Consider the following 25,413-nt stretch of genomic DNA (forward strand, 5'->3'; position numbering starts at 1 on the left):
CAAGACTGGTGTTTAAGAGTAACTGACTTACAGTTTACCTAATTATCATTTATATATTATTAGTTGTTAATTATCACTATAATTGGCCTATATAACAGCAAGCTTGGTTACTGACCTGTTTGTATATTTTATTGCCTCCTTTTTCCAGACCACACACAATCCTACTATTCCTGTCATAATGCTGTAAAAAGCCTATACTGCTGTACTGTACTGAAGAGAACTGACAACTAAACGGTTGAACTCCCATCTGTCTCATGTTGGCAGTTTCCTTTAGCCTACAAAATATAAAATAAAAATATATATATATATCGGTGATCGGTAATCGGTAATCGGTGATCGGTCGATGATCGGTTGGGCAGATATTTCTCATAGGTGATCGGCAATCGGTGATCGGTGGCAAAAAACGTGATCGGTGCACCCCTAGTTTAAAGTCATGGAAAAGTCATGGAAAGCTATTGGTCAAAATGTGTATGAACCCTGAAGGGTTAAATTGAGCATTTACATTTATGAGAGATTTCAAAATATCGAGATATGTATCGTATATCGCGATATAGCCGAAAAATATTGAGATATTCTTTAGAGGCCATATCGCCCAGCCCTAAGCCACATGTGAGATGTCACAAGTAGGGATGTTCATCAAATATCGAAAATCGATAATTGATCGTTAAGGAATTGATTCATTATATGGAATTTTGATCGATTATTTTTATTTTTTTGCGGACTAGGTTTGGGTGGAATTCGTTCCTCCTCGCCCCACTCCATTGCACAGCCGACTAATGTGAGGTGGAGCTTCATATAGTCTCTAGTTTTCTGGCTGGGCAGGGGCCTTTGTGCCAACAAAACTGTTTTAAACATGGGGAATTCACACCGGCATGCGCCGGGGACACAAACGCACCCAGCAGTCTCCGGACCTCAGTGAGGCTCAGGCCTGTTGATTTGACTCTTGTGCTGTCAGCTAAGCTGGAAGACACTGATTGCCTTACATCATGTAACCTGACATGTAACATGTTTGTTTACCTGGCCACAGCGCTAGTGTCTGATATTCTTACTACACAGTGGCATCGCCATTATAGCTGGCTGAGAACGCGCAACGTTATTACCAGATCAGAGTAAAATATATATATATATATATATATTATTATTACACTATCGATAATCGATAATTGATCGTTCATTTTCGATTATGGAAATTGTTCAAAATGAACATCCCTAGTCACAAGCACTTTTATTAAAACAAGACTGATCAAAATAAAATGCAATGACAGTTTCCTTCCCTGACTATTGGTGCTTTCACAAAATATGTTTACACAATGCAGTGTTTCCCATACATAAAGGAATTTGTGGCAGGCCGCCACAATGATATTTTGACCGCCACAATAAGATGTTGACCAAAAAAAAAAAAAAAATTTTTTTACAGTGCACCTGAACGCAACATGCAAGATATCCGCTGAATAAGTGTCCAATAAATGTTCATGTGATTCTGGCCAATACTTCTGTTATAGCATTTCAGTCTGGAATATGGAATATCTTTCAATAATCTATGATTTAGCTGCTAAATTGTCAAATACCGCCATCTGCTCGCTACCCAGGCACTTATGTATGTACTTAACCTAACTAACATAACCTACCGGTAACTATCCGGTGTGCACAACACTGTCAGCCTAAACTCCGGCTGACACCCCAAAAACCTACAATCCGCTACAGAAAAATGTATATTGTTTGTTTATTAACTGGCCCCTCGCCTTCTATCATTTCACGAAAGTGGCAAAGCAAGTTGAGTATCCCTGACCTATAGGGGGAAATTTAGTTTGTCATTGTAAACCCACAGCACAGTAATGATGACATGTTCTTCATAGATCTAGCCTTTTAATTTTGCTCTTAAGCTTTCTCAAAGTACACCAAATTCATGCATTTTACTTTAAAATGTTTAAAAAAATCTCGCGGGGGAGCATGCCCCCGCACCCCCCTAGGGGGGCTGCGGTCCCCCACCACAAATTCTCAAAATCCTGTGGGAAACACTGCAATGAGATTGTTGATAAATAATCATGACGACGTGGGTAAAGGCAAATAACAGCTAAAACGGTCTGGTAAGTTGAGAAAATGACATAACTTTACTGTAATGTAGCCTTAGTTTAAAACCAGAAAAGTACAACTATTTCAGCCATCTCACGATATACAAAATCTAAGATGAATCATTAATATCTAGTCTCATATCACAATATCATGTATTGCTCAGCCCTACACCTTCCTTAAATCAGAGTATCTGTGACCAAAACAAAAAAAGCATCACATTTTGAGTCTGCAGGAGTGAAAAAGCTTTGACTGCACTAAATCACAGCGATGAGGACTTCTCACTCACCCTATGGCTTGCTTCCATACGTGTGTGTTTGTATGTGTGTGCATGGGCGTGTGTATGCAAAACGATCATGTGCTGGGTCGGCTAGGCTGCGAGGCCGGACATTTCATTAGCGTAAGCAGCTTTTGATTTATCTTGCTCCGCTCAGCATTCAGAAGAGCAGCCAAGCAGAGACTCACAGCCCCTCTAGATTGACTTTACAATCAAAGTCCTCAGTGCCATCAGCTCACTATGCCTTGCACATATTGAGGACTCGGGAGACAGGCCGGGATGGGTCAGATGGGGTAAAGGATTGTGCAATCATGTCTGAAATGACAAAACTGATTATTTGGAAGACAGACGATTATACCACTTGATGATTTGAGGAACATAATTATTTTAAATGCACTTCTTCCTTATATCAACATGTTTACTCATATCAATATGTTGTATATGATGAGTATTTTCAAATACAGTGGGTGTTAAAGGAGAATTCTCTTTTTTTTTACAACCTGGACCTTATTTCCAGCTGTAATTATGATTTCTAACTCACCCTGATAAGTTATGTTTGATATCCATGCACTAAACAATAATATGCTTTGAGCTGCGACCTCGAAACGAGGAATATGGGGCATGTGTAATGTGTGTATTTACGTCCTGTAAATAGCTCGTTTTCTGACATGCAACGGCTCATATCCTTATTAGTAGGGGTGCACTGATCGATCGGCAAGCAATCTGTATCGGCCGATTTTGACCTCAAATATGCGATCGGCTGATTGCCGATATTTTTTTATATAAAAAAAAGAAAGAAAAAAAGCCCCATCACTAATCAGGCTTTCCAACAATATAAAATACAATGCCAATTGGTATTATTAAAAGGGAGAAATAATCGACCTAAAATAACGTTTCCAAACTTTCTTTGAGGAGTTTAATCGGTGATCGGTCAATGATCGGTTGGGCAGATATTTCCCATAGGCGATCGGCAATCGGTGGCAAAAAACGTGATCGGTGCACCCCTACTTATTAAGCTTGAATTATGCTCACCCTGCCGTGAAGGGCGCGTGGGTGGAGCGCGGGCCGGGCGCGTCAAATGACGTAAATTTGTTGGGCGTGGTTATTCGCTAGCTCCGCCAGGCGCTCGCCTTGTGCATGATTTTTTTTCTAACAGCGCGAGCAGCGCACGGCTTCTCTCCAAACATGGCCGCTTTCAAGCCACTGAGCCTTGAACACTGAGCTGTGTTTGCCACATTTCTTGACCCATGTGGTAGGCTATAAACTTTGATTTGCAACTGTTCGTTTTTAGTCATTTCACCAAGTAAATGTGTTGTGTTGAGAGCATTATTGAGAGAGATTAAAAGCAGCACAGAGTAGGCAATCAGGGCTGAGAAGTAAAACGGCTATTCAGTAAAAACAAGTTTGGTGATTCCTTTATGTGCTGATGTGGGGTCGTTGAGAGTGAAAGCCCACTCAGTACTGCACATAATAGCGTTTCATTGCGACTTTTCCACGGGCTGTTCTCACTATTACCATTGTACAATATATGCTGATCACTTTCTGAGTATAATGGCATCAACCCCAGCGCGGGGTCTGCACGGAGACTCGCGGGGCCCCACCCCCAACGAGCTTGGTCGAGTATAATTCAGCCTTTAGGGATGCATGATATGGATTTTTAGAGCCGATACAATAACCGATAAATATATGCTTCTCCTGGCCGATAACCGATACGATAAACCGATAATTATTTCACATTTTTGTATTAAAAAAATAAGTTCTTAACCTGTATTTTATGCACACCTGGGGTAAAAAAAAGAAAGGGCAGATGACGTAGTGAGCAAAGATGGACGATTTAATATTCCATAGCTCTGACCTAAGCAAATCTGACATCACTATTGTGAACACAAACAACACTTCTGATATAATATGATTGTTTTAGTAAAGTGTATCACTCAATAGTCAATACAAAAAATAATGGCTTTTATAGAACCGAAAGCCTAGCTGCTTAGTCTGCAGATAAAACACAAAAGGCATAGCAATTTAGACTCTTATTGGCATGACCTTACTGGCAACATATGAGCTGTCTGAATTTTGCATTGGGGCCAGTTCTATAGTGAGGCATGGAAAGCCTCACTATAAGCCATCATATGTGTCGTTTCACTTTTGACTGAAAAATGATGCCTCTAGATCAGCGATACTCAACTTGCTTTGCCCGGGGGCCACTTTCGTGAAATGATAGAAGGCCAGGGGCCAGTTAATAAACAAACAATATACATTTTTCTCAAATTTTCTGTAGTGGATTGTAGGTTTTTGGGGTGTCAGCCGGAGTTTAGTCTGACAATGTTGTGCACACCGGATAGTTAGTTAGGTTAAGTTAGTTAGGTTAAGTAGCCTACATACATAAGTGCCTGGGTAGCAAGCAGACGGCGGTATTTGACAATTTAGCAGCTAAATCATAGATTATTGAAAGATATTCCATATTCCAGACTGACATGAACATTTGGACACTTATTCAGAGTGCATGTTGCGTTCAGGTGCTCTGTAAAAAAAAAAAAAAAAAAAAAATGCAATTCCATAGCGGGCCGCTGTATCACTGCTCTAGATTAAAGAAAAGACACTATGTGATGTTGACTTTTATGTAAATGTGCGCATTCGTTTTCCTTAGTAGATCATGACTGCCCCGCAGCTAGCTACGTTAGCTTCACATTACCTTGCATGTAACATTAGCTAGTTGGTTTTGGAGACACAAACCCTGGACGTTTCATTTTGAGTAATGCATGAGGTTCTCTATGGTTTACGCCAGCTCTGGGAGTATGAAGTGCTTTAAATGCGGGGATTTTGGTCACAACAAGCTTGTGGACTGCTGCCTGCTGAACTACTAGGTAGCCACAACCAGCTAGCTAACGTTAGCCACCACAACAGCTAACGTTAACGCCAAACAAATCCGCTGCCTCCTCCCCACGTTTGGTTTAGCGTAACGCCAGGACGTTATTTCTATACGCTATATACACGCTATTTACAGGACATAAATACATGCATTAAACATGCCCCGTATTCCTTGTTTCCAGGTCGCAGCTCAAACTAGCATATTATCGTTTTAGTGCATGGATATCAAACAGAACTTATCAGGGTGAGTTAAAAAATCACAATTAAAGTTGGAAATGAGGTTCAGGGTGTAAAAAAAAAAAAAAAATCCTTTAAATTTTTTATTTAATGTTTAGCCTACACATTGTCGATTTGGCAACAACGCTGCCCTAGCAGCAGCATTATTCTGCACTGCCAAACACAAACACAAAAGCACACTGATTTTGTAGACTGATGCCAGCATGATGTTGAGCAAAGAAAGGATGCGTCCACTTAACTCGGCATGTGCGAGTGAGTTGCAGAATGTTGCGAAAGAGCGTATCAGGATTCAGAGACAGACACAGTGCATGGCTGCTCCATGTAATATAAACATTTCTGAAGAAACCGCCTTAAATAGTGACTTTACATTACTTAAAATAAGGACAACAAATCAATATGCTTCTCAAAGCCAGGGGGAGGAATCTTTGGTATCAGGATGAATGGTAAAAAAAAACTCTGCCCAGAAAACAGAACTGCCAATGCATTCACTATTCTTTGATCTTTTTCCAGGGAAAGTTGACTGAGCATGCATGCTTTTTCAGCAATGTCTAGCCTAGCTTCACTGTCACTCTAACATCGCGTCACCAGGCTCTTCTCAGGGAAAAAGAGCCTGGTCTCCGTTTACAGGGAGTTTGTCACTCGGCCTGTTTCCGGCCTAGACAGGAAACAAGCAGTGGAAACAGAAGAAGAAAATCAAACTGCAAAACAAAAGATGGACGTTCCGAAACGAAGTTTTTGAACAAGTTCTTGTAGAAACATCGCGGATTCACAATATCACATATTTTAAGCCAATACAGAAGCTTTTCTTTATGAGGCTCTAGCTAACGTAACCTCGCCGCATCAAGAAAGCGGCAACAAAGACGTTTTTTGGTGCACTTGTTTCCGCCGGTTTCCTTCGTTTACGCCCCAATGCCAAAAGCAGTGTAAAGCATGCCCAGACTACTGTCACTCAATTACACACATCACACTGTGGAAACGTCAATTTACCCTTGTTGTGAGTGTTGCCATTCCTGAACCATGTAGATGTTCAAAAGCTTTCTGCTAACCTGTGGTTTCCTCTGGGCATAAGCCTTGGATAAGCATGTAAAAGTGGATGGATCAGTTTGCAGCCATTTTATCATAGCATACAATCAAAGTTATCACCACCCTACAGCTATATGGTCACCAACTTACCCTCAACCCAAATGGCCTGCCTACATAAAGCACATACAGATCCACCCACTCATGCCATTGATTCTGAGAGGACAAAACATGTCTCTACATGTACAAACTTCATCACTCAAGATTCAACACTAGAGGAAAGTGTAGCTCCTACAGACAAAGGCGACTTCAAAACTCAACAGACATAATCAGAACCTGATCTAGGACTGTATCGAGGGTTATTATTTTTTACAAAATAAAGGTTATAGGACTATGTCAACAGCTTGTAAACATTAGTTATTAATTCACAGAGTAGAAACCAGTTCACAGTCAGATGGTCACACTCTATGGTTCATTTCTACTTAAAACATGTGTACTATAAGAAATCAACCTGTATGTCTTCTGTTGCTATTGACATGTAACGCTACTTACTTCCAATTCCAGGTATGAATTTACTAAGTAATGTTGTGACTGTCACTCAATCGTGTCTCTGTATGAGAAGATGGAGGTGAAAACTGGCTAAGAAAAAGATAGATCTTTAGTTGCCAACCATGGCAAGATAAAATATCAGATCTAACAGATTCAAATCACTATCGTTCACTGCAAACCGGCAACGTTAACATTAGAAGGCCGATTTGCTAGACAACTGCTTGCTTGATTGTTGTAACGTCAACTTATCCGGGGGTTATAATTGTCGCTGAAACATAAAATCAACTGTCAAAGATTCGTTCGGATTAGATACTGTTGGTCAACGAATGGAGTTAAACATTGCCACGCAATTTTATGCTAACAGTAGCTTGTTAGGCTAGGTTAGCCGAGTTAGGTTAGCTTGGCTAGTTAACGTTACCGTTCGATGAACTAGCAGCTTAGCAACTAAGCAGCTTTTCCAACCGCCGTTCCCTTTTCATCTAGCATGGTGGTAAATATATAACGTTATTTACGTTAGCTAAGCCAAAAGGTATCTTGAGCTAGCTAACGTAACGTTAATGTTAGTCGCTATGCTAGGAGAAAACAATTGGGGAAAAAGCAGCTGACCGTGTTGGTGGTGCAAAATGGCAGCCTAGCTACTCAAGCTACTCAATAATGAGTCAGGAAAACATCTCGCTAACCCCATTAGCATTAACGTTAGCTAGCTAGCTAGCTAGTCGTTAGCTAGATGATTACAAGGAAAAGGCGCCACTGGCCCATGTTCTCGAGACTGAGCTGTGTTCTTACCATTATGTTAAGGCCGTGGATGTCGCAGTGTATCGTTATCTATATAAATATTACTGCCAGAAAAGCCGTCTTTCGTCTGGATGTAACGTTAGCACTGCTCGCTGCTAACTGCGACTGTGGAGCTCTCTCTGCTTCGCACAAAGATCAACTCAGCAGCCACCAAATCACGCTGCATTCAAGTGCTGTCGGAAATACTGAAGGTACGACCCATGTGCACAAGAACACAACCCGATATGTGTTATGTTTGGGGAGATAAAAGGCGGAGAGCATGGACCCCTTGTCAAAATGTGATGTGAAATGTGAGGCATTTCATTATAATAATGTGGTATTGTGTTGGTCAAAAGACTACCGTTGCTACATACATGGTTAGCTGACGTAAAACGGAGGAGCTTAGGAGGACCACCTGAATGCCGCATCGTTGTATGACTACAGTCATGGCTACCCACTTGACTACAAATATTGCAGTACCTCACACATGCGCATTTTTTGACCGTTTCAGTCACGTAGTATGAAATCTTATTATTTTTGATCATGCCTAATAGAGAAGCTCTTTAGCTTCGTGTGTGTGTGTGTGTGTGTGTGTGTGTGTGTGTGTGTGTGTGTGTGTGTGTGTGTGTGTGTGTGTGTGTGTGTGTGTGTGTGTGTGTGTGTGTGTGTGTGTGTGTGTGTGTGTGTGTGTGTGTGTGTGTGCGTGTGTGTGTGATAATAATAATATAATTTTCTATAATAATCCTAAAGGGACATGTGCCTGTGATAATGGTTTTACAATGCCCTTATGGTCCTTCGTGCTGTTTTTTTATGTCCAATGTTATCAATATTATATTATATTATATTATATTATAATATAATATAATATAATATAATATAATATAATATAATATAATATAATATAATATAATATAATATAATATAATATAAAGCCAACGGGTGTATATAAAGCAAATGGGTGTGTATTGTGCCGGTTATCCACAGTCCCTGAAACAGGCACAACCTGACCTCTATTGGTGGATGAGAGAATAACAGATCTTTTCCAATGAAAGTAGGCTAGCTTTTTCGACAAAGGAGTCACTCTAACAGTACTGCTTACATAATACAAATACAAATGTAGTGACTTACTTTTGTATAAGTTTTTAAACTAAAAAAGCTTTGAATAAATTAAATGAATAAAAATATGTTTAAAATTAGGTGGTATGTGTACTTCTGGTCATACCTTTCAAAATAAAAGCTATATGCTATGCTATGAAGTCTGGTAAGGCGAAATTAATTGTATTTTCGTTTATTTAATGACCTGATTTAATGATCACCTTTAACATTTTACCCTTTAAACCCCTGGCTGGCAATTAATTAAACCTTATGTGAAAATCTATATTATATTATATAATCTGCCACCAAAAAATTATAATTTCTGTATTTTGACTATACATTTCTTGACTATTTTCTAAATGGAGTGATGTATTATTATTGATGACTGAGAAAATATGATTTTGTAGCCTAAATATGATAAAACATTAGATATGTCATCAGATGTGTGTAGCTATACTATCAATGGTAGCCATTCAACTTAGAGTCTAATCAACTTTTTTCATATCAGGGAGCCATAGACCCCCATGTTGTATGTTTACTGTCAGATATGATTTTGTCCAGAATCCCAAATGAACCAATTCATCAGTTTTCTGGGGACCCCCTGGAACCTCAAGGATCGCTGGTGGTCCCCAGACCCCACGTTGAGAAACACTGGCCTAGAGCACACATACGTCCTAAAATTTTGGAAAATGTTTGGAGCATTTAGGTCCTAAATGCTCATGTGTTTGATTGTTGTGTTTTGCAGATATAGTTTCCAGATCATTTTCAGATCATTTTTATTTTAATGATCCCCACCATTTCATTCATAAAACCTAGGCTAGAAGTTAGATTTTGACTCATTTAAGGCAGTGGTTTTCAAAGTTTTTCACATCAAGGACCCTAACACTGTGTCAAATGCTTCTATGTTGTGTAATTTCTGTAATGTTTTGTATGAAGCAACTGTGTACTGTGCCCATGACATTTCTCCTGGGGGACAATAAAGTTGAACCTAACCTAACCTAACCTCACCTAACCTAACAGGTCCCCATCTGATAAGATTTTGGTTTGGGATGTTTTATTTCAGAAAGTGTATGAAACCCATGACTAAAATAGGCATGCATTCTGTCATTGTATTACTTATGGATGTATTACAGTGAAAATAAATTATTCCCCTTTTTGCTGGGGACCCCCACCCACCAAGGACCCCTGGGGGTCCCTGGACCCTACTTTGAGAACCATGGATTTAAGGTGTGGCATGTGATGGTGTTCATGTGACTCCAGCGACAGGTAGCCTAGCTCTTGCTGAAGAAAACAGCCTTGACCAACCAAACTGTTTGCAGGTGAAAATATACTGGTCTTAGCTTGTCTATCAGCATCAGTGTTGTCATTTACCACAATAATTAGTATCAGACTGTCTCTGCCCATGTTAATGTTATAGTAAGATGAGCACAATCAAGCTCGAGACCATCAACCAGTTTTATGGTCGAGGCTGGATTTTCAACAATGTCAGTGCACATAGATCTGAATGCAATATAATGCTAACCTATTTTTCTAGCCTAGCTAACCCTTTTTGTTGTACATCCCAATTCATTATATTATTTTTTATTTTCAAACTTTTATTTATTTATTGTGTGTGTGTGTGTGTGTGTGTGTGTGTGTGTGTGTGTGTGTGTGTGTGTGTGTGTGTGTGTGTGTGTGTGTGTGTGTGTGTGTGTGTGTGTGTGTGTGTGTGTGTGTGTGTGTGTGTGTTTATTGATTGATTGATTCATTTATTTATTTTCTTTCATGCAGAGCAGCTCGGCAGAAATAATTTAATTTGGCTGAGTAAAGAGCTGATATCTGCCTCAGAAAAAGTTGTATCCAACCGCAGCCAATCTAACAATTTTACGAATGATTTTGAAAGCAAAGCAAGACCAATTTCCGGTTTGTCCTGTCTGTGTGCAGATAGCTTGACGCATCTGCAGATACACTAAATGTAACCTCGCGTCACCAGGCTCTTCTCAGCGAGAAAGAGCCTGGCTCCCGCCCACAATTGATTTTGTCACCCTACTGGGTCCGGCCTAGAGCCCGCCCTAGACCGGATGGCAGCGTTTCTAGCTCGTCAACTTTCACGTTAACTTGACAATTTGACCCAAGTATCAGAATCCTCTTTCACCGTTTTGACCGGTGTGTCAGGCGGTGGTGGCGGAGATGCCATATTGCATGAACGTTTTGTTTTATGTAACGCTAGCTTTGTTTTGATCAGACTCTAGTTTAGGTAACATCACCGCGTCAAGCTAACGGCAACAAAGACGTTGTTAGGCGCATTGCCATCCGGTGTTAATTCTGGGTCCGGGGTTTACGCCCCCATGACAAAAAGCGGGGTGGAAGGTGCCCAGACTACACTAAATGACAGTAGCCGCATGGCATTATTTCGAAACCCACATAGGTTATGCCAAAACCACGCCCTGTGCCCGCCTACGTAGCAGTCAAGCGCCGGGATTGGCCAGGATCGTCTTTTGTCTTATTTTGACAGCTCGAATCTCCCACACCACAAACACTGCACAGCACGCAGCAGCCCAGCGATTTCATGAACCAACTGAATTGCTCTTGAGAGCGGACATTGAAATGAATTATGGTCACATACCTTCCTTAGTGTATTAAACGCTAATGAAAATGTAATACAAGCTTTTAACACATTTGCCACACCACAAACACTGCGCCCAGCCCAGCGATTTTATTAACCAAATTGCTCTTGATAGCGCACAATTGAAAATAAATTACTGTATTAACGCTAATGAAAACATAACATAAGCTTTTAACACACAATCGATTTTTTAACATATTTATTTCAAAACATCATTGTAAAATTCAGGGCTTTAGCCAAAGCTTCAATAACAGCTCAGCTGACAGTCTAACTTGCAAATTAAAAATATAAAAAATATAAAATTTAAAATACAATGGGCTACATACAGCACATAGGCCTAGCTTCTTCTTTTTTTGGCACAGCTATTCATTCCCCCCAGTCCAGCCGTTTGTTCCAGGCCAGTGAAGTCCCAACAATCTACAAAAACATACAATAATATAAAATCATAGATAAAAAGTTGAATCATACACAATCATAAAACCAAAAGTAAAGGGTTAGCCTTTCCAATGGCCAAGCAGCATCTGTTATTCTGGCCTCATAATAAGCACTGAGGCAGGTGGTCAAAAAGTCAAATAACCGCGGTACATTGTATGCTTTGGTCTCGCCGAGAAGAGCCTGGTGACGCGCTTTGGTGCGATGTAGGATTTTGTTCTTCAATATCCTCATTGCAGCCTCGCTGTAGTTGTTGGTGTTGCGCAACATGAGCATGGGCGCCTGGCCAATCCCGGCGCTTGACTGCTGCGTAGGCGGGCACAGGGCGTGGTTTTGGCGTAACCTATGTGGGTTTCGAAATAACGCCTATGCCTGCGATGTGCACAGTAGGCTACAGCCTGACGACTGTTGGCCAGTGTCCGTCCACTGATCCGATACTGGCGTCTGGCATACGTGCAACACTGCAGTCACACATGACCAGACCTATAAGAGCTTATTAATTCGCTATAAGCCTATATATTGGTTATTATAGCCTATGTTTTTGACAGTCCATGCACAGGAGACATCAATAAATACATTTGAGTAGGATGCTTATAATGGCCTCCCATAGGTCAGGAGATTACAAAATACCATATTTGGTCCCAACTCAAGGCCTAGCTTACTGCAGATACAGTAAAGATAATGGAATTATTATTCATTATTATTATTGTTGTTTGTGTGTGTGTGTGTGTGTGTGTGTGTGTGTGTGTGTGTGTGTGTGTGTGTGTGTGTGTGTGTGTGTGTGTGTGTGTGTGTGTGTGTGTGTGTGTGTGTGTGTGTGTGTGTGTGTGTGTGTGTGTGTGTGTGTGTGTGTGTGTGTGTGTGTGTGAGCTATAGTGTCTGGTCCTCCTGTGCTGTGAGTGGTGCTGTCTCGCCTCTGTCTGCTCTGTGTAAACCGCCTCCCAAAGCATTTCTCCAGGCAGCGGACTAACCAGGCCCTCGCAGCCGCTGCACGGTGGCCTCAAGCCGGGTTGATTCCCAACTCGGACCGGGCAAATAGCCTACGTTGGTGCTGCAACAGGGGGACGCTGTAACGTTATCCATTGGCGGGGTTCATTTCTGGGACTATTCTGCAAAAGAAAACCTGGATATCCCGAAACTGCGACACACACAGAGCTCCTGCACATCACCAACATGCTTGACTGCATTGCAACTTTGTATTAATTGCAGCATGGAAATGATTGTCTGTCTGAGACGGTGACGTGACGTGCACTTCTTCACTTCAACCTCTGCGCTGTCAGACTAGGAAGTGAGGTTTACGCACGCCCCGTTTCAGCTGTCGGAGCCAAAAACCCGTTGATCAGACTTTTACAAACATGCAAACGCTGTTAGACGTGCGATACAGCAGAGAATAAGCTGCAGAACCAGGCTGATTTCTGGAGGTAGGTGACCAGAGAATACAACCCTCTCCTGTGTGTTAAAGTGTTATTATCGTGAGACTTGTGCACTGTGAAGGCCTGTCTCCATCTTTATTTTTTTTATAGTCACAGGCCTAATTGGCCTGCGATCATGCATGTGACTCTAAAGAATACAGGCTACATAACATAGCCTGTAGGTTGCTGTACTGCATGCAAGCTGCCTGCGGGCCAGATGTCAGCATCTGCCCGCTCGGTGTGCGTGGAGTTGAGTGGCACCTGCTTGCGTGGTGATGGTGCGTGGATTAGCAGTCGGACCAGCGGGCTCTGGAGCCCAGGGGTGGGCACACATTTTCCAAATATGCAGGAGCATGTGAACACCCATGAGGCCATGAACCCACGTTTTAATAACATTTGGCTCCCATATGGGAATGTTTATGTTTTCGCTGTAGCTATAGCCCAGTGAGTCTCAACCCTTTTCATATCAAGGACCCCAAGTTAGTACACATTAGGGCCAGGACCCCCATTGCCCATTTGTCTCTTGGACCCATATCTGAGAATAATTATTGTCAGTTATGATTTTGTACAGAATTCTATGACTGTGTTGTAGGCAAAGAGATCAGTGAAATGATCAAAAGTCATTCTTCTATAGCCTATTGTGCATCTGTTAACTATATTGTAAATTATAGAGGCTCATGGTGAAGTTTAATAATTCATCAATTTGCTGGGGACCCCACCTCCTCAAGGACCCCTTGTGGTCCCCGAACCCCACGTTGAGAACCACTATATTCTCTCGCATTCTTCTACTAATAATTCTCTCTAATTGGGATCATATCTAGTGAATTATGTTTGTAGTGAAGTTAAAATCCTCATTTTGCCGGGGGACCCCCCTGGAACCTGCTACTTTTTCCTTTTGAAGGTCTTTGTAACTTCGGTTTTGAAAAATACTCATATGAATAGTTTATTATTGTTTTTGTTGTTGTTGTTGTTGTTGTTGTTGTTGTTGTTTTTATTATTATGATTTTATTAGGTATGTACTGATATGATAGAGCTAAATTGACTAATTTATTAGTTGCCAAATATATTGTATTGCCAACTATTTTGATAATCGATTGATTGGTTTAAGCGGGGGGATCCAAATTGTCTGATTCCAGCTACTTAAATGTGTACTCCTTTATGACAGTAAACTGAATATTTTTGGGTTGTGGACAAAACAAGACATTTGAGGGCGTCATCTTGGGCTTTATAGACCAAACAACTTATCGATTAATCGAGAAAATAACAAACAGATTAATTGACAATGAAAATAATTTACAGTCCTAATTGATGATCAAAAATGCATTAATTCAATACGATTCAATATCCTATCTTACAGTCATTACTCTTTCCATCAACTTGAATTAAACTGAACTTGAACTTGAATTAAATTTGTGTTTTTCAAGTGTAATCTATCTCACTCGCTTTCACTCTCTGTCTACCTATCTGTCTGTATGTCTATCTGTTTGTCCACTTCTCTCCTGCAGTGTGCTAAAGTGCCTAAGTATGGACAGAGAGCTGGTTGGGCAGAGCCAATCGGAGCACGGCGAGCCCACCAATGGCCCCACCCCCTCTGACTCCGCCGCCACCCCCACCCCTCCCCCCCGTCTTACCCCCAACCCCACGCTGCTGGACCCCCCTGCGGCACCCCCGCTGACCCCCAACTCCGCCTCGCCGCCACCCCCCCTCACCCCCGCCCCCTCTCTCTCTGCCTTGCATGGCCCCAGAGTGGCCCTCCGCACATACTCCCGCCCCATCCTGCCGTCACCCACCTCCAAAACGCCAAACGCCTCTCCCACCACGCAAACCCTGAGCTCTGTCTCTTGCTCCTCCCCCGCGGTAACCAGCCCCGCCTCCTCGCTCCCCCTCTCTTCTTCTTCATCTGTAACGCACGGCAACACCAGCACGTCAGTCAGGACCTCCACCACCCTGACCAATGGGAGCACCAGGCCCGTCTCCACGACGACTTCCACGCCAATCACGCCCTTTCACACGCCGGCCAGTCCAACTGTCAGACAGGTGACTGACACACACACGCACGCACACGCACATGCACACACACACACACACACACACACACACACACACAGAGCTAAAAGACCCATTGCATAAGATATGTTTTTCCCCATATACCCTACCAACCTTATTCCCACAGTGGCCATTTTGAAACTATCGGTACATCACACTCGAGGTGGGAAACAACCTGACAAACTTTATAATTTCACAGATTCCTCACCGAAAAGCAAATTAGGAACAAATGGAAAAATCCAGAGGGATAAGTTCAAATTTTAAAACAATTTGGCCAACTAGCTACCAGAATCTAGACTACAGACTAGGTAGTTACCTACTAGCTAGCTACCTAGGGTACAGTCAAGTAGCCATTCTAGTTGTAGACACTCAGGGGTGGCCAAACTTTTTTGGTTGTGGGCCACATACAGAAAAATATAAGGAGTCGCGGGCCAAACAATATTAAGCGTGGCAGTTTTCGCGGCAAAAACAATTGGACCAGAAAACCCTTGTGCCATCAAACATTTAATTTCTACCTAAATAAATGTATGACACATAGTTTATTGATGTGCTCACCTATTACAATGGGTATTTCTGTATGTTTTCAAAAAGAAAAATCCTGTGCCAACAGGTTAAGACAGATAATTTAACATAACATTAGTATTAAACATTCATTCAGTATTAAAAATGTTTAAAAATAAATAGACCAGGTCAGGGTACTCAAGTATAACCCATTTTCAATGGTTTTAAATTGAAAAAACGAAATGGGGAGAATCAGTTTTTTTGTTTTTGTTTTTCCGTTTCTTTTTCTTTATTTTTTTCCGTTTCCGTTTTTTTGTTTTTGTTTTCCGTTTTAAACTTTAAAACGGAAAAACGTTTTTAGCAACCAAAAAAAAAAGCTAAATTCATGGCGGGCCACTTAAAAACGGGCAGCGGGCCGCAGTTGGCCCGCGGGCCATAGATTGGCCACCCCTGCACTAGCTAATTTGATAACTGTTATAGGTCTATCTTAGGTGTTATAGGTGTTATATGTCTCTTATTGTTGAAGTAGTGCTAGTTTTATACACAGCAGTTTCCCAGCCCGTGTGAGGACATTTCAAAATGGTGTTTTTCTCATTTGTGTGGATAACAGGCCAAACATAAAGTGGCTACAATGGAGTTTGATGTAAGAGCAAGGGCTTCTTTCTAGAGCTGCGATTTTTGCACTGAGACGTTCAACAATCACACAGGGAGAAATCCATCGTAGAAGAGGAGAGAGAGCAGTTTGTCAACCCACAGGAGCAGGAGAGAGAGCAGAACGCAATACAGCCAAAGAACATGTTGCGCTTTGAGTAAGGGGGCCTGGCCTCAATCATTGACCCGCCCCAATGGTCACAAATGAGCTGATTAGCTAACAAGGCTGTATTTATATGCCCTTACAGCCTCCTTTGAAAGGCATTCTGGGAAATGTAGTAAATCACTAACTGAAGCAGAAGAAGACGATGCAGGTTGAGGGAAAGTGTGTTCACCAAAGAGTAAATTCACACTTGAATTCAATTGTATCTTTAACCTGTTAAATCACTATCTATCTGATAGTGAGTTAACACAATGGTGATGAGCGTATAGCCTGGATTATACTTGACGCTTTGGCCGGCCGCACGGAAATGAGAGACACGGAATCCTGACGAGGAAACGTGTGGAGCTTTTATACTCTGTGCGGTTTCTGCTCGCGGAATTGAGCGTGTCTTGAAAACTCCACTTTGTCCGCCCAGCCGCGTCCGCGTAGTTACAAAATTCGGGGTGCGCACGGCCAGGCGAAAACTGTCCGCACGGAGCCTTGCGGAGGGGCGTGTCTGCTGATTTGACGTCACTTTTCCGCGCGGACACTCGCGTTCCTCGCTGATGCGGAAAGCATAATGAGCCCTTATGGCCCATTGATGGAAGCATTTGCATTTTCAGTATTTTAGCATTTCTGAACTTGAGCGGAGTTAACACAATAGACTCACTCTACAGGTTACTGTAGGTTCCCGACAACTCTTGTGTGAAGACAAGCTACTTTTTTCCGGTCTCTGCTAGCATTACGGGTGGTTACTGTGGCCTGAAAAAACGGACTAATGTCATTTGTATCTCACCTGCCATTACCACGCATCGCAACAGGTGCCAACCAAGAGAACAAAACTGAAATCTCAATTGGATTATAACTTTATTTAAGACCACCACGTTTTGAGAACATATCATTATTGTGCTTGCTGAAAGCGAGGCACAATCTATAAAGTCCGCCAAACTTTTTATATATGTATATATATATATACACATATATATTTAGTTATTTATTTAGTTATTTATTTATTATTATTATATCTGCCACAAAAGTTTGGCTGCCACATTTTTCACACCACATAGACACATGGCAGACCTCAAAACGTGCGCTCATTGATGACAGGGGTGCTATGACTTTGCGTCAAGCGGTCTGGGCGCTATTTGTGATTAAGCGCACGTTTTTGGGGGGTTTCGAGAAATCTTCTAGCTATATCTCAGAAATGATATGACCAGAGCTACCAAACTTGGTAGGGAGGTTCACAGAGGGGTCTTTTAGTGGTCGTTCACACCATACTCCGAAGCAATGCTCAACCTAAGCTGAACCCACTAGTTTCATTTAGGTGTCCTTGTTAACAGTCAAGGCCGTTGACACCACCCACACGCGTGTCACGCTGAAGCCACGCTCACGCCTTGCTCAAGCGATCGTTCAGGATTCAGTCCTATTTTCCAAGCGTGACGCGTGAAGCTTGAAGCTGCCAGGCATGAAGTCAATGGGAGTTGTGGGTGGGTTCAAGGGTTCAAGGTACGCCGAGTAGGCACTGAGAGGAAAAGAGAAGGCTTCTTGTGTGAACGGTTAGGCGTCAGCTCAGCTTGAGCCTGCCTCAAGCTTCAGCTCTGCTTATGTTAGGCATCCTGTGTGAACAAAGGCTTAGTATCCAGGAAAAAATTACACCAATTGACCTGATGGTGGAATGGCGCTATAACAGCCCTCTTTACGTTTTGGGTGTGATTTGTATTTATTTGCCTACCTAGGACAAAAGATTAATCGCGTTCTGGCAACACAGTAGTCTCCCATAGCCAGACCTACTGTATCTCCACACTTCGTTTTAGCGCTGTGCCAGCAAAATTACTTGGATTAGTAAGTTACTGTAATATACTTACTGTTTTGGACATTGTAATCCCTTACATTACTAGTTACTGGGGAAAGTAATACAATTACAGTAATGTGTTACTTTACTTTACTGCCCAACACTGGTGGTGTAAAGATAAACAGTGGAGGAGTGGAAATGCCTGCTTGTCCAACAGATAAGACATATTAATGTAGGACAGTTTGAAAAATCTGTTTACAGCAGCTTATATAGGCTACTGTAGATCTCTCTATCATTGAGACACAGACCTTCCTGACCCAACCATGTACAGTAGTAACACCCAGGAGGTTTGTCTCTCTCTCTCCACTCGCTCCATGCTGCTGGCTGGGTCAAACATGTAGTAACACCCAGGAGGTTTCTCTCTCTCTCTCCATGCTGCTGGCTGGGTCAAACATGTAGTAACACCCAGGAGGTTTCTCTCTCTCTCTCCATGCTGCTGGCTGGGTCAAACATGTAGTAACACCCAGGAGGTTTGTCTCTCTCTCTCCACTCGCTCCATGCTGCTGGCTGGGTCAAACATGTAGTAACACCCAGGAGGTTTGTCTCTCTCTCTCCACTCGCTCCATGCTGCTGGCTGGGTCAAACATGTAGTAACACCCAGGAGGTTTCTCTCTCTCTCTCCACTCGCTCCATGCTGCTGGCTGGGTCAAACATGTAGTAACACCCAGGAGGTTTCTCTCTCTCTCTCCATGCTGCTGGCTGTCAATGTGTCTGTTTGGGGTTGTCACTTCCTCTCTGTTTGTTTTCTTTCATCTGTGCATGTTTCACATCCTTGGCCTTGGTTTGATACCTCATCGGCTTGCTTACCGTGTGAAGAATTGCTTTGTTGAACTTTGAGCAGCTCCAACCTCTCATCACACACACGCATGTGCGCGTGTGCACACACACACGCACGCGCGCGCACACACACACACACACACACACACACACACACACACACACACACACACACACACACACACACACACACACACACACACACACACACACACCACATTTTGGATGGGGGAGAGGCAGACCCTAAACATCTGAAGAAGAAACTGATAGTTATATGAGGATGTCCTTTCAGGGGAAATAAGTGATTTGGTGCACTGAAAATAGCCTAGATTGTCCTTCATATTGGCGGCTGTTTGCCTTGTCATATTTATTTTCTTTTACAGAAAATATGATGTCCAATGTCCAGGTCGATTTATTGTGTTTCTTGTCAAAATTAATATAAAACTTTACTAGAGACTTAAGTGTGTCTGTCACACTCAATGGTGAGTTTACATTGAGTTCATAATGTTTTATGGTAGGCCTACTAGAGGCAGAGATATTGGATGTACAGTGGCTACTGTGTACTTTGTTGGTCTATTATTTATTAGAAAAATGGTAATGAGCGACACCTTTGTGACACCACAAAGTCCCGATTCATCTGAAATAAAACGTACATTTAAAGCGTGTGCATGCATGTGTGCGAGTGTGTGTGTGTGTGTGTGTGTGTGTGTGTGTTGGGTCACCTGTATTGGAATTGTAGGCCTGTGCAGTGTTTGTGAAGACTTTAACAAGCGTTCTTTCTTTGCTGAAGCGTCCAACTGTCCTACTAATAGTCTACTATTATGAAGTTTGCTCATCAGACGCTGCTGTGGTCTAGGTATGGGCATTGTGCAATTTGATCTGACTAGATATGGGCACTGTGCAATTTTTGGACAACTAGTATTTTAGTATTTTAGTTACCGTTCAACTGTGTCTTAGTACTGTATGGGGGTCTGAGCGTCACTCAGATGCTGCTGTGGTCTAGATATGGGCATTGTGCAATTTTGACAACTAGTATTTTAGTATTTTAATTACCGTTCAATTGTATCTTAGTATTGTGGTAACTTTTAAATCTTTCTTTTAATCTTTGAATTGGCTCTTACTTCTTAATCTTTAACTTGAAACCTGCCTATCATGTTACTGTCTTGTACTGTCTGCATTGTTCTGTATTGTCATGTTTGTTGGTTTTTGTGCTATGTCATGTCTCATTTTGTCTTTGGCCTGCGAGCTGCTATACTGGATACCTGAATTTCCTCACGGATTAATAAAGTACTTACGGTACCTACCTACCTACCTATGAGGGTGCTGAGTAGATACTGACAGAATTTTAATTTTTGTGTCAACTACTCCTTTTACTAAAATTTGCAATATCATAATCGAAACTTACTTAATAAAAAGTAAGTTCATGCATTCAAAAGTTTACTTCAGTAAAAGTATAGAAGTATTATCAAAAGTTTGATAATATAGTTTATCAAAATACAGCTTCTTTCACGCCTGTTTTTACCATTGAGATACCGTAGTTTTTACACATGTGATCCCTCAGGTGTGAAGGGAAATTCCGGGAAATAGCCGTTATTGATTTACAGGCAATGTTCCTGTACGCATGTGTGAAAACGGCTATAGTCTAATACTGACAGAAAGGTACTTTGAACTAGGGCTGCACGATATTGGAAAAAACTGACATTGCAATATTTTTTTATTCTGCGATATATATTGCGATATGAAAAAAAACAGGAATTTTCACCAAAAGTCTTAAATAGGTCTATCAAGCCTTGCCTGTTTAAGAAGATGGCCTAGTGGGTAACGTGCACAGTTGACGTAGTAGGAAGTGAGTGTGTTTTTAGCCGCAGCCAGGGTGAGTTGCAGGATCCTAAGTGAGTAAAGGTACTATAGTTAGTAGGAAAAGAGCTTAGAACGTCACAGAGAGGGCATGCATTACTGTATGTTATGAGTTAATTTGCCTTACTTGACATTGCACGCTCTGCGATGTGACTATTGCACATGTGCACATTGCGATGACGATGCTGAAACGATATATTGTGCAGCCCTACTTTGAACCAACCTCTTTCTGGCAGTAAAAGGATTTCTTTTTTTTTTTAATGAAAATAAAAACCTAACTTTGTTTTTTTAAGAGGCTATCAATGTGGACACCAAAAGTCAGCTTGTCATCAAGCCATATTCCAAGATATTTATAAGAACTAACCCTCTCTAGTTGAGCGCTATCTAGTGTTAGAACCATACAGTCAATAGGAGATGAACGGGAATGTGTAAAAACCATAAACTTTGTCTTTTTTGCGTTTAAAACCAATTTTAAATTAACAAGAGACAACTGCAGTGAATTAAAGGCAGTCTGTAATGAGTCCATTGCCACTTTTAGAGATGGTGCCAGGGTGTAAATAATAGTGTTGTCCACGTAAAGGTGCACCTTTGCTGGATTTAAACCAACACCAAGATCATTAATAAAAATAGAAAATAAAATTGGAGCCAAAATGGATCCTTGAGGGACCCCTGTCTTTACTATTGAGGGAGCAGGGTTATAATTGTCTACAGACACACATTGAGTTCTCCCAGTCAAATAGTTTAGAAACCAATTCAGCACAGGGACACTAAAAGCAATCTGTTTGAGTCTTTGAAGGAGAAGACCATGATGCACTGAATCAAACGCTTTTGATAAATCAATAAAAAGTGCAGCACATGATTTTTTATCATCCAGAGCAGTAATAATATCATTTGTGACCGATATAGCTGCAGTTACAGTACTATGCCCTTGTCTAAAACCTGACTGAGTTTGACTTAAAATATTATTATCAGACGAAAAATGCTTTAGCTGTTCATTCACAAGGGATTCAAACACTTTAGCTGTAACAGACAGTCTAGAAATAGGGCGATAATTATCAAGAACAGAAGGATCTCCACCTTTTAATAAAGGAAGGACAAACGCTGACTTCCAAGAGCTGGGGATCACACCACTGCTTAGACTAAGTTTAAAAATGGAGGCAATGGGCCTTGCAATCAAATTGGCAGCTGTTTTTAAAAAATAGGGCTCAATTTGGTCAGGACCAGCAGATTTTTTACAATCAAGACTTGATAGAGCTTTGCACACCTGAGTGGGAGAAATTAAGAGAAAATTAAAACTATTTCGAGGGCAACTTAAAGTGGTGGCTACACTGCCTTTAGTATTTACAGGAAGACTTGAAACAGTGTCTAAGCCTGCATTGATAAAATGCCTATTAAAGGCATCTGCTATATTCTGTTTACCCTTAATTTCACTGTGGTTTACCTTTAAAAAGCTCAGGATCAAAGTAAAAGCTCAGTATCAAAGTAAAAGTCCTCAATCTGTTAGTGTTAAATTATTGAAGCATTAACCTTTCAAAAGTATTTTAATGTTGTTGATCTAACTGCTGTTGGGGAGTTTAAACTGTAACAATGCAACATATTTGATGAGGTTATCGTATGTTTTGATGTGAAACCTGATTCTGCAAAGTAACTAGTAACCCCAGCGGGCAAGTAAGTGGAGGAAAAGTAGATAGTCTCTCAGAATGGAAATACTCAAGTAAAGTGCCAGAACCTCAAAGAGTAAAACAAACAGACATATACTGTAATATAGTAAGAAGATGGAATAGATGGACAATAGATGGAACTTTACATAAAAGTGTGTTGAACCACATGAGACACCCGACAATACAAGTAATTAAATGAGAAACACAAGGAGGTACGGTGGTGCAGTGGTAAGCACTATCGCCTCACAGCTCGAAGGTCGTGGGTTCGATTCCCACCTGGGCCGATGTGAACACTGAAGGAATGCGTGCCCGTCCGCATGTCCTCGAGTGCCCACCACCCGGGTGGGGGTCGGCAAAATGGCCTTTCTGTGTGGAGTTTGCATGTTCTCCCCGTGCCTCCCGGGGGTCTCCTTCATATAGGAACCCCCTTCACAAAAACATGCAACATCCTGGTTGCTTATATGGTTCCTCCTCTGATCGTTAAGGGCGCCTGTTCAGAGGGAGGGGAACTGGTTGGAATAGCGTGAACCTCCCACGTGCTATGTCCTACCGGTGAAGCTTCCTCGGGCAGGTGAAAAGAAGCGGCTGACTTGACTGCCCATGTCTCGGAGGATGCATGGAATCAGTCTCGGCTCTCCCCAGATCGGCAGAGGATGGAGTAGCAACCAGGATTGAGTAATTCAAATGAGCACTAAACGGGGGATAAAAATGGGATAAAAAAATCGGGAAAAAAACATAAAAAAAAAAAAAAAAAAAAAGAATGGAAATACTCAAGTAAAGTGCCAGAACCTCAAAGAGTAAAACAAACAGACATATACTGTAATATAGTAAGAAGATGGAATAGATGGACAATAGATGGAACTTTACATAAAAGTGTGTTGAACCACATGAGACACCCGACAATACAAGTAATTAAATGAGAAACACAATTTAAAAAATAAAATAGCGATACGTAGTACACTACTGTTCAAAAGCTTGGAACCAGTGAGAAGAACTCCCCCCTCCCCCCATTTACCTGCCACCATCTCCCTCAGCACCTGCAGCTCCAACCAGACATCGTGTGTGTTGGCGGCATCCTTCTCCCCCTCCTGCCCCCCGCCGAGCACCCCGGCCTGGCCCCACAGCACACGTCATCCTCAGCTCTCTCAGGCTCTTGAGGCTCTGCCTTCTTAAATACCCGCTGCCGCTCCCTCCCTCCTGCCTGGCTTCACCCCCTCTCCTTCACCTGGCATCGCCCCCTGAGAACACAGCAACTGTCCTGTCCCACTGCTGTCAAGTCCAAACTCAAGTCAAGTTTCCCATTAAGCAGCTTCTGTTGAAGGCTGTCTCTTATCTTTCTTTAACCTTCCAAACAAGCTGCCAAAATAATTAACTCAATCATCAAGCTATCAACTATACAGAATGCAGGCCGCTCTATGTGTGTGTTTGTGTCAACCACTATTTCAGATGTGTGTGCAGTCACGCACTTTTGCTTAGCCGCATTCACTTCATCATTCCGCACTGACATCTGTCTCCGTTTCTGTGCCAGACAATTTTGCATATTTGAAACACAGTATTCAAAATGCTAAATTTGCATTGTTTGCTCTCTTTGGTTTCCACCCTCTAATGCTCTACACACACACATACACACACACACACACACACATACACACACACACACACTCGCTCTGTCAACATGTGGGTTTGCCTGCCTAAGAAATGTAACACAAGTTGTAGACATCCTAACCCTCTGCAGCTCTCTTCCCTCCCTGATGTGTTCTCCTCTCCTCCCCTCCTCCCCTCTCGTTGCAGGTGTCACAGCTGGCCCATCCTCTGGGCACACCTGGCCTCGTGCGAGCCAATCAGAGCCCCTCACCTATCAGGCAGAGGATATCCCCACAGACACTGCTCCTGGGGAAAAGTCTCAAAGGGTCTGCCCAAGACCAGGTGCTGCTTAGAGCTCAGATGGTAAATGAACATGGACGCACACATTCCTACATGACTAACATTACAGGTGGCCAAGAGCGACGCGAATAAACAGCATGAAATAGTGAGAAATTTGACTCGCCTGACTATTCACAGCAACAGATGTGTACATGTCATACATTTCTAAAAAAATCTACCTTGGTCCCGCCCCCCCCCCAAAAAAAAGATGCAATATCGCTCAGCAAACTTCGCTTTTGCTATGCATGGTTGCATTGACTCGATATAGTTTCGAAAAATACTATTGACGCAAGAATTATTCGCACAAAGAAAGAAAAAACACTCCTGGTGTGTGAGGACCTCAGACTTATGTGCTACATTCATGTTCTATAGGAAATATGGTGGATTTGAGATTCCTTCTGGAAAATACCATTCACAGCAGCTTTCAGGCAATAATACAACCAGGACCTCAGGATTTGGTGACAGACCCACCAAATCTCCAACTTACTGAATTCTGATTTCACCAAATGAGTTAGAATCTGAAGTGCAGGGACTGATATTTTCATTTAAAACAAACAAAATGAAAAATGTTTAGCATGTGAGTCGGTGTGTGATAACTACCGGTAGATTAACAGGCCACTACGCGGCCTTCAAATCTAGTTTGCTGGGACTCTTGGTATTGTGT

General features: G+C 42.0%; 2 protein-coding genes across 2 annotated transcripts in view; one reads left to right on the top strand and one right to left on the bottom strand.

Moving 5' to 3' along the window:
- The window catches only part of LOC310771288 (cullin-1-like), a 59,325-nt gene extending 51,381 nt beyond the window's left edge, over positions 1-7,944 (bottom strand). The window contains exon 1 of the mRNA XM_083631899.1: positions 7,808-7,944. The gene's annotated coding sequence lies outside the window, so the exon portion shown is untranslated. The remainder of the gene's footprint in view (positions 1-7,807) is intronic.
- Positions 7,945-14,863: 6,919 nt separating this feature from the next.
- The window catches only part of LOC310795767 (polyhomeotic homolog 3), a gene marked incomplete at both ends in the record, with an annotated part of 38,036 nt that continues 27,486 nt past the window's right edge, over positions 14,864-25,413 (top strand). The window contains 2 exons of the mRNA XM_083657842.1: positions 14,864-15,376; positions 24,618-24,773. Coding sequence (XP_083513968.1) covers positions 14,864-15,376; positions 24,618-24,773 — 669 coding nt within the window. The remainder of the gene's footprint in view (positions 15,377-24,617; positions 24,774-25,413) is intronic.

This window comes from Poromitra crassiceps (assembly GCF_964638095.1).
Source record: "Poromitra crassiceps genome assembly, chromosome: 2".
Taxonomy (NCBI): Eukaryota; Metazoa; Chordata; class Actinopteri; order Beryciformes; family Melamphaidae; genus Poromitra; species Poromitra crassiceps.